The 15599-nt window shown below is 52.0% G+C and overlaps 6 protein-coding genes across 6 annotated transcripts; 3 read left to right on the top strand and 3 right to left on the bottom strand.

Annotated features, from left to right (window-relative positions):
• Window positions 1-554: 554 nt before the first annotated feature.
• On the bottom strand, window positions 555-2407 carry AtWU_09216 (LYAR-type C2HC zinc finger protein; the record flags this gene model as incomplete). The annotated part of the gene is made up of 3 exons (XM_035504323.1): window positions 555-1985; window positions 2171-2293; window positions 2387-2407. The coding sequence occupies 3 exons, from the start codon at window positions 2405-2407 to the stop codon at window positions 555-557; spliced, it is 1575 nt and encodes a 524-aa protein (XP_035360216.1).
• A 1902-nt stretch (window positions 2408-4309) lies between these two features.
• On the bottom strand, window positions 4310-5118 carry AtWU_09215 (flavin-linked sulfhydryl oxidase ERV2; the record flags this gene model as incomplete). Its single annotated transcript, XM_035504322.1, has 3 exons — window positions 4310-4655; window positions 4713-4841; window positions 4907-5118. The coding sequence occupies 3 exons, from the start codon at window positions 5116-5118 to the stop codon at window positions 4310-4312; spliced, it is 687 nt and encodes a 228-aa protein (XP_035360215.1).
• A 1155-nt stretch (window positions 5119-6273) lies between these two features.
• On the bottom strand, window positions 6274-7434 carry AtWU_09214 (alpha/beta hydrolase; the record flags this gene model as incomplete). Its single annotated transcript, XM_035504321.1, has 4 exons — window positions 6274-6433; window positions 6503-6628; window positions 6711-7223; window positions 7298-7434. The coding sequence occupies 4 exons, from the start codon at window positions 7432-7434 to the stop codon at window positions 6274-6276; spliced, it is 936 nt and encodes a 311-aa protein (XP_035360214.1).
• A 493-nt stretch (window positions 7435-7927) lies between these two features.
• pre3 (proteasome core particle subunit beta 1) lies at window positions 7928-8857 on the top strand (the record flags this gene model as incomplete). The annotated part of the gene is made up of 5 exons (XM_035504320.1): window positions 7928-7964; window positions 8026-8071; window positions 8133-8147; window positions 8199-8474; window positions 8533-8857. The coding sequence occupies 5 exons, from the start codon at window positions 7928-7930 to the stop codon at window positions 8855-8857; spliced, it is 699 nt and encodes a 232-aa protein (XP_035360213.1).
• Window positions 8858-10946: 2089 nt separating this feature from the next.
• AtWU_09212 (putative cyclin-dependent protein kinase complex component) lies at window positions 10947-12550 on the top strand (the record flags this gene model as incomplete). The annotated part of the gene is made up of 2 exons (XM_035504319.1): window positions 10947-12206; window positions 12257-12550. The coding sequence occupies 2 exons, from the start codon at window positions 10947-10949 to the stop codon at window positions 12548-12550; spliced, it is 1554 nt and encodes a 517-aa protein (XP_035360212.1).
• A 1553-nt stretch (window positions 12551-14103) lies between these two features.
• On the top strand, window positions 14104-15515 carry AtWU_09211 (uncharacterized protein; the record flags this gene model as incomplete). The annotated part of the gene is made up of 2 exons (XM_035504318.1): window positions 14104-14537; window positions 14606-15515. 2 exons carry the CDS (start codon window positions 14104-14106, stop codon window positions 15513-15515), a joined length of 1344 nt encoding a protein of 447 aa, XP_035360211.1.
• Between the last annotated feature and the right edge of the window lie 84 nt (window positions 15516-15599).

Here is a 15599-nt window from a genome sequence, read left to right as displayed (position 1 = left end):
GCAGATAGTTGTAAGCGAAGAGAAAGCGATCGAAGGGATGGAATTTGATGGTGGTTCGGATGGTTCCTGAGCTCGGAGGTGGTTCGGGTGGCAACAGATGAAGATTTGATGGAGAGTGGCAGCTGGCAACGGGTCATGTCCCACCCAATGATGGCTTGTGGGTTAACACTGCTAATAAACTACAGTGCATTCATTGCAAGATTCTAGGCGATTAACCTAATAGGGCTGTACCAAGGGCTTATCGGCCAGTGACTCATGCTGGAGGAGGAGCTGCGCCTTCGAGTCATCCTGTATCGCAGATTACTCATAGTGGGACCGCATGTTCTACAGATTCTAGATCCGAGGAATATATTGCAGGGGGGAATAACCAATGATTGCCAGCGAAACCATTAGCTGCAATCAATAAAGCCAATATACATATTGAAATGAATCTTCAAAAAGCCATCCACACATCACAATCGCTATGCACAACAAAATTAGTGCAGTCAAGAGATATCAGAAGAGAAGAAAGGAAAACCATTGCCTCCATGCCATGCTCGTATTACCCATCAAAATCAGAAGAAAAGCACCACTTCGCCCCGTTCATTCTGCTTCAACCGCAGTGTCCGCCACAACTCCTTCTCGTCATCGGCTCTGCGCTCCCGATCCGCACGGCTGCGGCCTTGATCGCGTCCACGGTCGCTGTCGTCAAACTCGTCCGTGAAATCGCGGTGGAATCGCTTTAGAACCTTGTTCACAGAGAACCCGCGCGTGCTTTCCGGGCCCTTGGTCACCAATGAGAGGAAGTGAGTAGCCATCTGGCGCTGCAGGCCATCAGGGACGCCGCTCTGCTGGTACACCACCACTTCACGGCCGTTATCGTCGTGGCGAGAGTCGGTGTGCTCGATCTGCTTTTGACGGCGCGACGGCCGATCACCGTCCGTCTGAGCACTGCTCTTACGCTTGCTCTTGCTAACATCAGACTCGGCCTGGCCGTTTGAGGCGTTGCGGACCTTGGGCAACTTCTTGGAACGACCCTCGTCTGGAGACCCGCGTCGACTGGCCCGGGCAGCCTTGCCGGTTTCGCGGCTGTTCACGCTACTTCCTGAGACCGACGATCCACCAAACATCGACGACACAAGACGTTCAGCGCGGTTCTTCATCGAAATTCCGAGACCATCACCATTGGCGTCCTTGTTGTCCCGGCGAGAACGCTTGATGGGTGACGAGGGGTCCTGGTAACGCCGACGAGGGTGATCTTCTCCGTCCTGAGACGGCGAGCGGAGCATCCGATCCAGACCACCAGTCAGACCAGAGTGCTTCAGCATGGGTGTGCCCGGGTTGTTTAGAACGCTGGATGGCGCATCCATCATGGGGGTGTCGGCTTCTTCCATATCGTGATCGTCGGTGCGGCGCTTGCGCTTCTTCTCACTGGTCGTGCCGCCGACCTTGTCCTCGCCGCGCAGACGATCCTTCTTCTTCTTCGGTGCCGGAGTCATGAACTCCATGGAAGCGTTCGGGGCTTTACCATCATACACCGACTGGTTGATGGGTCCAGCTCCGTAGGAGTAACCATTCTCCTCGTATGCGACGTCGTAGTTCTTGTTGTCTTCCTCCGCATCGGTGTCGGCGCGGGTCAGAGATTTGCTAGGCTCAAAGACGGAGGGAGCATTGGCGACCATCTTCATCTGCTCTTTGGATCCGCCCAGAGAGACCTTGGACGCGTTGGGGTTCTTTTCAGCCACCAAGTAGTCAAAGACATTAACTTGCTTGTCTCCGTTCGTAGAAGCCTCCTGGGGCTTGTCGTTTCCAGTCACCGGGGAAGTAGGCGCCGCGGGCGGGTTATCGGTGTCGTTCGCATCTTCGACATACGGGGCGCGGTGACCATGAGCGTTGTTTTGCTTCTGATTCTGCTTGCCATTGTTCTGTTGCGCCTTGCGTTGGTTCTTCGTAGGCTTCTCCCGGTAGAGCGCGCCCTGGTACTTTTGCGCCTCGGTCATACACGACTAAGAAGTCAAGTCAGCCACCCATTCTGTTCACAAAGTGCGCCTGCACTCTTCCAACAAGAGTCCGAGTCCTTATATCCACCAATCAGACAAGCAGATATAGCGCAGAGAGTTCCGACCCGTTGGACGAAGCGCAAAGGATATAGTTCGCGGCAAAGCACGAGCGGAGGGGTAGAGAGCCATACAGTATGCGACCGATAGTCAGTTCCGTAAAAGTGCACCATGCAGTCGATGCAGGTGAAGGTGGCGCCGCGACATTGGTTGCGATGGGGATCAAGCTTCTTCTTGGTGAGGATATCACCGCAAGCCTAGAGATCAAGAAGGCAGCCAGTTAGCACGATTTCCAGCAGAGTTCCGCGCAGGACGCTGCTCGTGACAAACGAGAGACAAGGACAACTCACCTCGCAGGAGAAGGAAACCATATTGAATGACCCGGCGATGTGGTGCGCGTACTATTTCAAGTGTCTGCACGAGTCGGGACTTTCCCAGTGATATATTGAGAACTCAAAGTCGCAAGGCAAGAAAAAGAAGAAAAGACGGCGATTGAGAAGGGCGCTAGTTTGTCGGGACCCGCACTGAACCTGTCGGGGAATAAGCCGACCAAGCGATGGAGTCTTTTCCGGGACGAATGGATCCCTGCGCGACGACGAGGTCCAATCCAATTCAATCGAACTTAAACAAACGGGTGATGGTGGTAGTCGTGGTAGTGGTGGTGATTGTTATTGTTGTTGACGGCGCAAAACAAATACGAGGGATGGTCGGACAAGCCGAGCAGAATAAGCAAAGCAGGTCAGATAAATAAATGCGGACTGGATCCCAAGCACTCGGCGCCTTCAAGAAAAAGCTTCCCTGTTCTCGCCTCCGCGTCTCACTGCTGTGCTTTTGCTTCTTGTTCCCTCGCCAAAAAAAGAAAAGGGCAAAAAAGGGCCAAAAAGTAAAAAGTCCAGAATTAACTCTGGGTGGCGCTTATCTGCTTTGGGATTGTTCCAAACCTTGTGCCAGGCATTTGGTACCTGACGAATCAGGCCATGGCCCTTCAACCCCGCAATCAAATCCGAAAAGACAAGATAATTAGATAGAATTCATGCGCCTCCTTCTTACCGCTGAGAATACGACCTGCTCAAAGAACAGCTCCACTGAAAATATCGAATGCAACATATCTCCTCTTCATACTCAACTTCCACCATGACCTTCAGGGATCAGATTGACCTGGGCTCCCAGACCTGAAACGCGCCCTTCGGTCGACGAGGCCCAGGATTCCCATGCAAACGCCGACATGATGACCTGTGGATCAAGTAGACCACGGGTGTAGCGCTTGCACATCCGGACATCAGCACGGACTTATCAGGAGACCTGACGCCAAGCAGCAAGATGGGCGGATCAACCAGTCACCAGCCAGCTTCACCCGCCTTCACCGGGTCGATTAGTATAGCACTGGGTGCGAAAGAAAGACAATCCTACAGATGATGCGGGAGAATTCCGATACGAGTCCGTCGCCAGCTATCTAGGCATAGTGATACCTCCCTGTTCCATAGGCTTGAGGTGGGTGAGATCGTCAGTCTACAGTTGATTAGACTTTCGGTGCGAGCCACCCTCTGGTTGACAGCCAGGCTCGGTTCAGCAATGCCGCTGGCGCTGGCTTAACGACATCTATTTCTATTTTTGTGGCCCGGGCCGCGCGCGAATCGGGCATCCTCATGGCGGAGTGTTTCATCTATTTGAAGTCAGGTTTCAGCCTTGTCGCTGACACTTCCAGCGTGGTGTCGGTAATACTAGTTGACTAGTTGACTATATCGCAAACTGGGTAATTGTCCATAGAGGTGTGCTGTAGCGGAGCGAGGCAATATACCGTGCCTTGTTGTGTTCAGCAGCAGGCTACGTTAGTCTTGGTCAGCCGCGCCAGTCAGATGCATCTCTGCAGTCATGCGCGCGATGCCGCATACTTTCGCAACCTTACCAGCCGCCCCGGCCATCGCTTGCTCGCATCTGCTGAGAACCTGCCAGAAGCTTCGTTTACAGCTATGTGACTGCAAAATTCCTGTTACCCTCCCACAATTGCTGTGTGAGAAGCGAAGCCCTTTCCGGGAAGTCCGGGTGCTTACAGGGCAGATGAAATTCACATGCAAAGTACAAAGTCTGGACGATAATGCGGATTTTGAATGAGTGTGGCTGTAGAAATCATACGCTAATGTACTGCTCCTGGCCCCATGCACCCAGCGATCCTGCGCTGGTGGAGCATGCAAGAACAAGTACTGGGTATAAACGCAACCAGGTGCACGGATTAGATACCAAAGTTCTGCGGTCCTGTTCAACCCCGCGTAGTCCTAGATCGTCTGATCAGTATCTTCGCTCCCGTGGTAATCAAAGGACGTAACTAACGGCTCCCTGGATATCTCAACGGGCGAAACGGCATCATCGCTATCAACCTCGTCTCGAGCAGCGCTCTGACTCTTCTTATCCTTCAAAGTTTCACCACCCTCGCCCTCCTCATCCTCGGCGCAGCCGCAGTCGTAAAAGTCCCCAATATTATTGCAGTCGAAGATCGGCTTTTCGAGCATGGTGTTCACTTCGTTGTGGATAAAGCAACCCCATCCTGCAGCCGCGTTGCGCGACGAAACTTGCGGCGGGTACTTTTTCAGATGACCCTGGAAGTGAGAAGCGCACTCCCCACTGATAAATAGTGAGCAGCCACGATCAGCGCAGAGAGAAAGGAGTGTGGGTAGGTACCATGGATAGAGTCGCGCAAAAAGGTAGATGAAGGAGCGAAGGGTTTCCTGCTGCTCCTCCGTCGGGTCCTCGGGGTATCGAGCTAGCATGGTGTGGAAGTACTTCCATGTCGCACGACCCAATTCGGCTCTGCCATTGGTGGTGAACAATCAGTAAATGTCAAGAATGCGAAATAGCATTTGGCTTTAGCCTACTTCGCGGTTGCATTCCCCAGCCGGGGCATCACAACCTCGCCCTTGGTGAGGTCATCTTTGGAGACCACGGCCTGCGTAGACTTCTCCAGGTGACCAGGGGCACGGATCGCGGGACTCGGCGGTCCTTCAGGTCGGATAAAGAAAACAAAGAGCAGGAAGATGGCAATCGCGGTACTGATGAGAATGCGTCGAGTAATCTGACGGTTCGCCATGGTGGGTACGAAAGTGGTGGGTTTCAAGGATATCGCAAATCAATGCCGTCAATGGCGGGCCAGATCGCCAAGTGGCCCGTCTAGGGTATGCTTGGTACGGGGGTAGAGGACTCGTGTCCTGTTTAATAAGAGAAGGAACGACAGGCGAAAGAACGTGGAACAAAAGAAATATACAGCGAAACAATGGCGGCAGTATGTAGAATGAGGGAATTAGGGAGCTGGAGGTTGCCAGCAACGAACGGGTGGGATGACTATTGAACTTTGCATGATGGCATGAGCCATTAATTGATGGCTTGACTTGGACGTTTCCGCTCGCCGATTATCCACGTGGGGCCGTGCTTTGTGCAGCACCATTATGTTGCTGAGTCATTATGCTTTTGAGCAGTGCATAGCATGCCTACGGCTACGAAGCTATAACTTAGTACACAGTACAATCGATCCTAGGAGTCGCAGAATATTTGTTTTAGCACAACTGGTCCATTGGACTAGATGGAATCTTCATTAGATAGACGATCTTGGCTGCTAGGTCTTTCCTAATTCTAGTGCGAACGCGTAGATCACAACTCATAAATCCATGAGTGCATTCAGCCAATGCAGCCAGATGAGACAAGCCAAACACCGCCTGGGTTTGGAGGCAGTGCAGGAATATTGAGAAAATAGCCAGAGTCAGTAACGCCATGAGCATAAATATCATGAGACAAAAAGGTAGACTCCACGCAGGGAGCAATGACAAAGAACAGGCGAGCAAGTGCTGTCGAAACATAATTGATATGGGTACAGTGTTCGAACCAATGCTGCGGGGATTAAGGGGTGTGAATTAGAAACCGCAGCAGGTAGACTGTTCTAGAACAAGTCGTAAGGGAAATTAAACTGGGTGTATAAGGAGCAGTTCTTCTTCATGTAACGACAGCCACATGTGAAGGGCACTGTAAAAGAACCTTGCCCTAGACATGACTGCGGACGAGTTGTCTTCGCAGAAAGGGATATTGTGAGAGCAAAGGATCGAAAGTGGTCATGAGTTCGTTGGCAGTTGGTAAAGGAACAGCACCAAGGAAAGCATCAGTGTCATCAGAGCGATCCGAGATATAAAAGTGACCGATTCACGTCAATGGCCGAAGTTCGTGGTGCTGCCCCAATGCCATCTGGACGGCCGGTTTATTGACCGTCCGCGAGGACTTCCTCCCTCACAAAAGAGAGAATATGCTCGAAGTAGCCGGGCTCAGCAACACTGTCATTGTGTCCTCCATTTGGAAGTGTACGCCAAACCTTGCGGTCGGATTTGCAGATAGCGAAGAGCTGAGTCATGTTGGATGGTCTGGTCATAAGCTGCATGTTAGTGACATGCTAGGACTCAGCTTGTACAACAATTCCTGAGGGCACTCACGGGACAATCTCGTCTTTCAGCCCACTCAGGAAGAGAACGGGGACCTGTGTGATCTTAGGTAGGATATCCTCGCTGGTCCAGTACTGGTGGCAGAAACGGGCAAGGTAACGAGCAGGAGGGAAGACCCTATAAGAGGAATCAGCATTGCCTGGCCTAGGACGTGGGTAACAGCGCCTGGGTCGTCAACCAGTCATAGAGCAGGACTTACGTGGGAATCAATTTGCGAATACTCAGGAATGTGTTTTCAAGGATCAGTCCAGCGATCGCACCATTGCCTTGATTGTTGGCAACCAAGTTGATCGCCACGGCTCCACCCAAGCTCTGTCCATATACCACAATCTTGCTGTCTCGGGTTTCCGGTCGCTGTTGGATATATTCTAGCCCCGTCTGAGCATCGATTTTCAAGCCCGCCTCGTCCGGTGTACCTGTCGACAAACCGTAACCACGGTACTCCACCATCAAGACATTACAACCCAAGACATCTTGTAGAACCTTTGCGATGGGGATGCGATGCCCGATGTTTCCGGCATTTCCATGGAACATCAACACGGTGATACTCGGGCCTATACGTTTGCGCGAAGGGCGGATGAACAGGGCATTTAACGACTCTCCATCGGGGGTCGGAATTTGTAGATCTTCGTAGTCTGTGATTCCAAACTGTTGGGGCTTGGGGACGTTTGTCCGCGCATCCACGGGCACGTTGCGAGGATAAATGAGCTCACTGCAAAAGGGGTCAGCGTCTAACAACACGCCACTGAGATGTTGTCCATGGACGTCTGATGACGGGGTACGAACTTCTGCTTAAAGTACAAAAGACCGCTGGCTACCACAGCCAACCCGGAAGACGCCAGAACTGGCAATCGCAAGAATTGTACGGCACTGTTGGCCATACCGGCGATACTCCATGACGGTGGGGGCGGCGACTCCGACATGGTAGTAGACTGGCTAACCAGGCAGTGTCGCAGAGAGATAAGGCGGTGCGGCTGGAACGGAGAGGGTGGAAATGCTTGAATTGACGGTCGGAGCGCTGGAGAATGCAGGAAGGGGAAACTCAAGTGGTGAGGGTCACGATCCGGCGAGATACCCTGCAGCCTGGAGCGGGAGATAATGCGTCGGTTTGTTTCATCGGGGGCTGCTTTCTATGGCTGGGGGAAGTCGTTCAGGAGGCTTGCGGGGGAAGAGGAACCACCCAGTAGGAACGTGGCTGTCTCTCACCGCCCGGCGGAATCAGCTCCAGCTGCCAACGTAACGCGTTCACCTGCCTGGAGAGCTCCGTCAGAGCTCATAACCACCTCTGACCATCGCTGCACTAACGTTTGCTTTCCATCCACGCTTCATCACCATCACACCCTGTTGCTTTCGGTGGGATAGACTTTCATAGATAGGAATTAATCACCCCTTTCTGTCAATTTTCAAACAGCCATCATGGTCGGTCACGGTATGACGGGGATGCTCGGCGAGGGTTAGTGGTCTCGTGCTATGAATTGATAATGTGTCGAGCAGGAGTTGATGAGTTATTGCAGATGGCATCCATGTTGATATGAACCACTTGAAGAGCGGAGAAGTAAAGTATGTCCCCCAACCATTTGCTCAATGAGACTTGAGAACGGTCACTAACTTATCGGTACAGCCTAGGAACATCGATGTGAGTTTCAGTCAGCCCCGAGGCAATGTCCGATATGTTGACGAAATACAGCATGGCTATCAACTTCAAGGATGGTGTTATATTGGGTGCAGACAGCCGGACGACAACCGGAGCTTACATCGCCAACCGAGTCACCGACAAGTTGACGCAGGTCCATGACACAATCTGGTGCTGTCGATCAGGTTCCGCCGCGGACACCCAGGCTGTGGCAGACATCGTGTCCTACCACCTCAACATGTACGCAATCACCAACAACGAGGCGCCGAGTACTCAGGTCGCCGCATCGCTGTTCCAAGAGCTATGTTACGAGAACAAGGACATGCTAAGGTAGGCATACCACCGGGTCAGCCTGGAAGAGCAAGCTTCGTTGACCAATCAATCACAGTGCCGGTATCATCATCGCCGGATACGACCCGAAGCACGGAGGTCAGGTGTATTCGATACCCTTGGGCGGATCTCTTCACAAGCAACCGTACTCCATTGGCGGATCCGGATCGACCTATATCTATGGTTACTGTGATACTCACTGGAGGGAGAACATGACAGAGGAGGAAGGCATCAACTTCGTCCGCGGAGCACTGCAAGAAGCCATCAAGTGGGATGGCAGTTCGGGTGGTGTCATCCGACTGGTGGTGCTGACGTCTCGGGGCGCCCAGCGACACCTCTACCTGCCGGACACGGGCTACACTGGACCGGGCGTTACCAATTAACGAATGTATCTATACGGGACGATGATTTAATTGTTGTTAGCTGCTAAACGAGCTATTCCTTGTTCTACAGAGTAGTGCTATAACCCAAGATTAAGAGAGGAAATTTCCAGATCTGAGACTGCTAGATACAATCAAGATGGGGAGTATCTTCAACGAATGGGATATTAGATTAGGGGAGGGGATGTGATAGCGTGGGTTGATAGCGCTCTTCAGGAGACGCTTCCCGTCATCTTATAGTTTGCTTGTTCGAGGCACTATCACTTGACCAGTATGCCAGTGGCCGTTAGACTGTTCCCAATAATGGATCCGCCCTTATCTAGGGGAGCCAGGGTCACTAGACGGGGTCAACTAATTCCGGATATCCCAGACTACGGGACAGTAGTCCTGACCATCCATGGATCCCACGCGCGGAGTATGGCACGATCACATCATCTAGACTAAATACCACTACGGAGCACGGTTAGATTAATAGCTTCCCCGCTGCTTACCCACAGAGTGAACTTGAGAGCCATCAACTAATTACTGTAATACTTACTGTCTAAGGAACTGCTAGCTTGGAATTAGGGGGGCCAGGCCAAGATAGATGGTAGGTCAATGACGGCTGCCATTGCCTCCAGAGCGTCTGGAGCCGCCACCAATCAGTCGGCGCTGCTGGACACCTGCACGGCAGAGGAGCCGCCATTCGCCCATTGCTCCCCCAAGCAGAGGATGATCCTAAATGCGACTATCTGGTTTAGGCCTGAACAGTGAGTGAGGGTGTGCGTCTCCTTCTTTCTTTAGTCGCAGTCTCGCCTTATCCTTCTTCTTGGGATGATAGATAGATAATAATCAGTCTGTCACAGTATTACTCCCTAGTTATCAGGTAAGTAGTAAGTAGTTGGTGAAGATAAGCAGGTATTAAGAGTGGCTGTTGATGCGATCTCATGACGACAGGGCTTCCTCATTCTGCGCGGTCGGTAAGGTGACTTGCTTAATATCGCTGCAAGGAACCTTCATGGGGAGACCCTGCTGTACCAATCAGTAAGGATGTCTCCGGTGTAGCCTGGACCCGAGTAGATCCAGTCGAACAGTTAGTGATACCCGGTAGGTCGATAGCCAGTATGTAGGTGAATCAAAGATGATGGATCATCTCATGGTATCATATCTTCGTCAGGTCGCATTCTTGCCTGTCTCCCCCTGTCAGGAGAACCTTCCAGGTGTCAATGAATGCTCATCTTTATTCGTCTTGCTTCTCCTGCCATTCGATCAATCAACTTGGGGGGATGTAGAGGGTGTGGATGTTGGTAACATGGGCAAAGGTGGATGGGAGATGATTGACTGGGCGATGGCCGGGTGTGGATCCCAACCTTGCCGGGACGAGAGTCTCTTGTTCCCTTCCTGCATCATCCATCCATCCATCCATCCATCCATTCACTCACCCCAAATCCACCTTTCCCATCGTTCTCCGCCACCCTAATCCCCATTCCCCTTATCCTCCGTTCCCCTCAGTCCGGTTTCTATAACCTGATAGTGCTCTCTGTGCCTGTCTGCTCATCCCTCCTCCTCATTCTCCCCATCTCGCCCCGGATTGTTCTGTCCTGTCCTGTCCTGTCCCTCGCTGATTCATCGCAATGGACCATCCCATTGCCGTCTATCGCTTGTGATTCCCTTCCCGCTTCAGGCTTGGGTCGGGTTCACGTTTAACTGCTTGCTCCTACTACTCTTACTCACTCTTGTAGCTACTACATACACACCCTCCCCTCCCCAGGTGCTCTGACCCTCCACGCCACGATCTTCCAGATCCAGACTGTCATCCATTCTTGGATCTTTGACTGAACCTAATCATCCTGCCGGTATCTCTCCATTCCCCTCTCGCCGTCTGGTGCTTTGTCCCTCTTGCGATGCCTTACGGAGGAATCTGTTCCTTGTTTGGCCTTCCCCCAATGACATGACCCCTCATCACTGGTCTTCAAAGTAATCGCTGACTTTCGGCCGCCGGCCCTGTACCGAGTAGAAGCACCCGCGTCTGACCTCTAAACCCGTCGGCTCTGATATGGGATCGGTCGTCGTAAACCATCCGCGATCGGATTATATGGATACCTCCTACAACATGTTGGGAGGCGCCATCACTTCCTCAGAATCAGTGTATCGGTCCTCGACTCATCAGCAGCCCTCTCACCATCCTTCGTCACACCTGGAGTCCGGGAGCTCTAGGTCGGCCTCGTCCAATACCACCCCCACCTCATCCACAGCCCCGCCGTCAACCTCCGCCGCCGGCTCTACTCGCCTCCCCTCCCACCCAACCCATGATGTACCGGCCTACATCAGTCGGCCCTCTCAACCCAGTTCCCAACCATCCACGCGAGCGTCCTCTGCCACTCCGGGATCCGTCTACACTCATCCTCCATCAGCCTCAATGACCTCTACCACCTCCCATCATCCATCGCGCCCGGGCTCCGCTTCTCATCCTGCAGCACACTCTTCCTCTCATCACACTGGTGGCAGCCATGCAACAACAGCGGTACCAACCTCGGCACCGCATATGGGGAGTCAGTCCTCTCCGGCTTCGCCTCAGCTAAAACCGACCTTCCAGTCCCTCCGCTCCCTTGGGGGGTCGGAGGCCAACTCTCCGAGTCGGATCAAAGTCCGTGATTTGTCACACATTCAAAGCTTTGCCAGTGAAGAGTTCCTCGCGCAGAGGGACCAGGCACCTGGGCAGTGGACCCAAGAGCGCCAGTACGAGATTAGTTCCATGCCGGTCACGGACATAATCGAGATGGTTGCTGGACTGCTGATGAAAATCACAACGACGAATGACCTGCATCACGAGTCGGTTCATCGACACATTCCGCCCCCGGATGGCACCACCACTCTGAGCTCCCAGGCTACGAGCGTGCTTGCATTTCACGGCAAAAATGTGCCCAGCATCAGTATTCTCAGCTATCTGACAAGGATACACAAGTACTGTCCTACAACGTATGAGGTCTTTCTCAGTCTGCTGGTATATTTCGATCGCATGACGGAACTGGTCAATAAGGGCCAGCTCGACCGGTTACGACGTCGCTGGGATGGCACGTCTACCGTGCCAAGTGGCAACAGTTCACGGCCATCGTCGGCTGAGCGGTCGTCGACACATGCGACACAACCCTCGCCGTTGGTAACCCCGCCATCCTCGTCGGGAATCGCAGCACAAGACCCGTCCAGTCCGTCGTCCATATCGCCCTCTCTCCAACCACAGGAGGATGAGGATCAGTTCTCCCACTTTTTCGTTGTTGATAGTTTCAACATTCACCGGCTAGTTATCGCAGGCGTAACTTGTGCCAGTAAATTCTTCTCGGACGTATTTTACACTAATTCTCGATATGCAAAGGTGGCTCCTCATATCATATTGTTAGACGATGATCTCTAACTCGTTCACAGGTTGGCGGACTGCCGCTGGTTGAGCTCAACCACCTTGAACTTCAATTCTTACTGTTGAACGACTTTCGCTTATCGATTCCTGTTGAAGAGCTTGAAGCTTACGGGACGATGCTTGTGGAGTTCTATGCGAGAGAGATTGTTGCACAGCAACAGCAGCAACTATCCCAGGCGATTCCCCGCTCGATAAATCCTTCGGCAGCACCGGACACTCCGTCGGAGGGAATGTATATGCGCACGCGCGAGAAGCAGCGGTCTGACGAGCAAGAGGTCCGCCAAACGCCTACTCCGCCTTAGACTCTGGGTATATCCCAATCAGAAGTGATGGGATTGTCTGGGCGTGCGGCCCATTGCAAGCTCCTCCATTGGCACCCTGTCTGTCGTCTTGGTACATATGTTAGCACTGCCCTTTCCACTCATGGTTCGGCTTTCCATATTTCTTATAGATTATACGCTCGGCACTCTGGCTCATGATTCCACGTTCTATAACCTTGGTGCTTATTCTTCCTGTCTTTCATGTCTGCCTCTGTGTACACAATTTCCGCTTTGCATTTTGTCTATTTCTCAACATTGGCCGGCGTTTCGGGGTTCGCTGTTATACTGTTTGTTAACTGACTATTGTCGGAGGGATGCTCCGGGTTTCTGGATTTCACTATAAATTCCTCTACAGGAGTTCTCGTCCATTGTACCTACGCTTTATTTGTCTACTTCGGCCTCATTCAATTGGTCGAGTTTGATCTTGTCAGCGCGCAGAGCGAGTAATGAAGTATTGAGTAGTTACTGCAAACCTGATACTACATAGCGGGAGTTCTTGGAAGTGGCAAAGATGAAGTTGAGGTGCTGTGTACCCACCGACCCAGTGGTATGGGAAGTTAATCTCGGCGCTAAGACGTAGAGCGTCGTGCCTGTCGGCAATCCTGTCAGGAAGTGGATATTACATCACCAGCGCTGATCAAGACATCACCATGATTCAGAAGCAGTTTACCCTAGACTTGGCTCGAAACTCAGAGATTCTACTCCAGATAGGACAGACAAACTGGAGAAAACCAAGGGGGCTAATTCCCCGCGGGTCAACGGCATGCATAGCATACTAGCGATGCAGACATCATGATCCGCGTCCGGAACCGCCAAGGCGTGATTGCAATATTCAACATCCGCATCTCCCCTTTGATACAAACAGAGAAGAATGAACCGTTTCCAGAGGACATCCGCGGTCTTATATGATTCAAGTATTAATTAGTACGTATCTGCATCTTCTATAACTAGTACCCGTCGGTTCCGGGAGGGAATGCATAGATACTGGCCCGACATGCCTAATAGCATGGCTGGAATGCAGTGGACCGGAAACGGGCCGACCCTACAATAAGAAACTGGCCGGACCAGCGAAAGCGGGAGACACAAAGGGGATTGTTGATTGTTATTGAGTGTTCTGGGGTGTGTCAATTTTGACGGGGTCGTCAACTTATCAGATATTCTTAGGAAGTCTTGTGTCACCAGTGAAATATGTCCCCCGATCGACATTATATCATACAGCTGTATGGTCTGGAGAATGGACGAATTCACTCTCATCGCCTATTTTGTGCAGTCCTCATGAGAACATACTTACTGAGGAAGCCTGCTTTCATCGTTTGACTCTGCATCGAGATAGTAATATCCTCCCTATGGAGATTATATCCGTAGCGATGAGGATGAGTATAAAGATGTATAAGGTTTCCTTGTCTTGAGGATGCAATATCACCATCATTCTGTACCCTATCAAGCAATTGCAATCCAATTGAAGCTATTCATCCCATAGCATCTACTCCTTTCAATACAAGACAGACACAACATCTCAAGACTAAACCACCACCATGGTCCGCCAAACAACCTGGCTACTCCCCCTCCTACTCCTCCAGGCCCTCCCCTTCGCCGTGACGCGTCCTACAGCCGTGAATGTGGACGTGCAAGTGCCCGATGCAGACGCCTGTGCCGATGGTCAGGACTGCACTATGAACCTCCACGGCGGGAAGGATGACGATGACGATGATGACGACGATGACAATAACGATATCACAGACCAAGTCCGTCATAAACATCATCATAAAGACCAGAATGATGATGATGGCGACGATGACTGGGATAGTGATAGCGATAGTGACTCCGACTCGGACGACGACAGCGACTCCGACTCTGAATCTGATTCTGATGATGATGACGATGAAGATGACCACCACCACGGCAACGGCTGCGACAACAACAACGATAACGACGTGCAGACCATCACCATCACGACCATTGAGCCGGGGTAAGACACTCCCTCCCCCTGCCCCATTCACCTCTCTCATCTATACAAGACTAACAAATACACCACAGCCCAACGCAAGTAATCACGGTGACCACCACAACCACCGAATCCAACACCGCCGGCCTGATCCCACCCCCAACCGACTGTCCAGCCACAACGACAGAAACAGCGACAACAACAGAAACAGCAACAATCTCAATCCCCGGCCCAGCCATCACCGAGACCACGACAGCCACAGCAACAGCAACAGCCACAGCCACAGTGACAGAAACCGAATCAGATGTCATCACTGCCACTATCACCGATACATCGACTATCACTCAACCCCCAGTGACTACTACAGAAACACAGACACACACAGCAGTATCAACAACGACAGACACCGTCTCCTTTACAATCATACACACAGATACTATTACTCTTCCCGGACCGACTATTACCGAGACGGATGTTTTGACTGCTACTGTGACACTCCCGGCATCTACAGTTACGACGACAGAGACGGATGTATCTGTTTCGACGGTGACAGCGACAGAGACGGATGTTTCTGTATCTACAATCACTCTCCCTGCATCTACAGTGACTGCCACAGCAACAACAACAACAGTGACAGACACAACCTCCTGCCCCACCGATACCCCCGGCGGCGACGACGGCGACGACGGCGACGGCGATGACAACAACAACACCTCCAGTGGTAATGACTACGGCCAATGTTCCGACCCGAGCATCTCCTACCAATACGGCCTGGACGGGAGGACAGAATGGAGTTTCATCACAAACAATCAGGTGGACTTTGATCACGGGAGTTCCACGACCATCGATACGTTGATGAACTTTGTGTGTAATCGGTTGATTAGCCCGTGTAATGCGCCGCAGGAGACCATTGATGCGTGCTATGCTGCCGAGGATGAGGTGAATAGTAGTGGGCTTGTTGGGGAGGATGCGGCGGATTTGTGGAATGAGTTGATGGCTTAGTTTGTCTATATCATTCTTTGGTTTGTCCGTCTACTAGGAGGGCTGATGAGGCGTGGAGTTTGTTGTTTGTGTTGGATTTATTGC

The sequence above is a fragment of the Aspergillus tubingensis genome (assembly GCF_013340325.1).
Source record: "Aspergillus tubingensis WU-2223L DNA, scaffold_10, whole genome shotgun sequence".
Taxonomy (NCBI): Eukaryota; Fungi; Ascomycota; class Eurotiomycetes; order Eurotiales; family Aspergillaceae; genus Aspergillus; species Aspergillus tubingensis.
The sequence above is the reverse complement of the archived record's forward strand: the minus strand, read 5'-3'. Positions and strand labels throughout refer to the sequence as shown.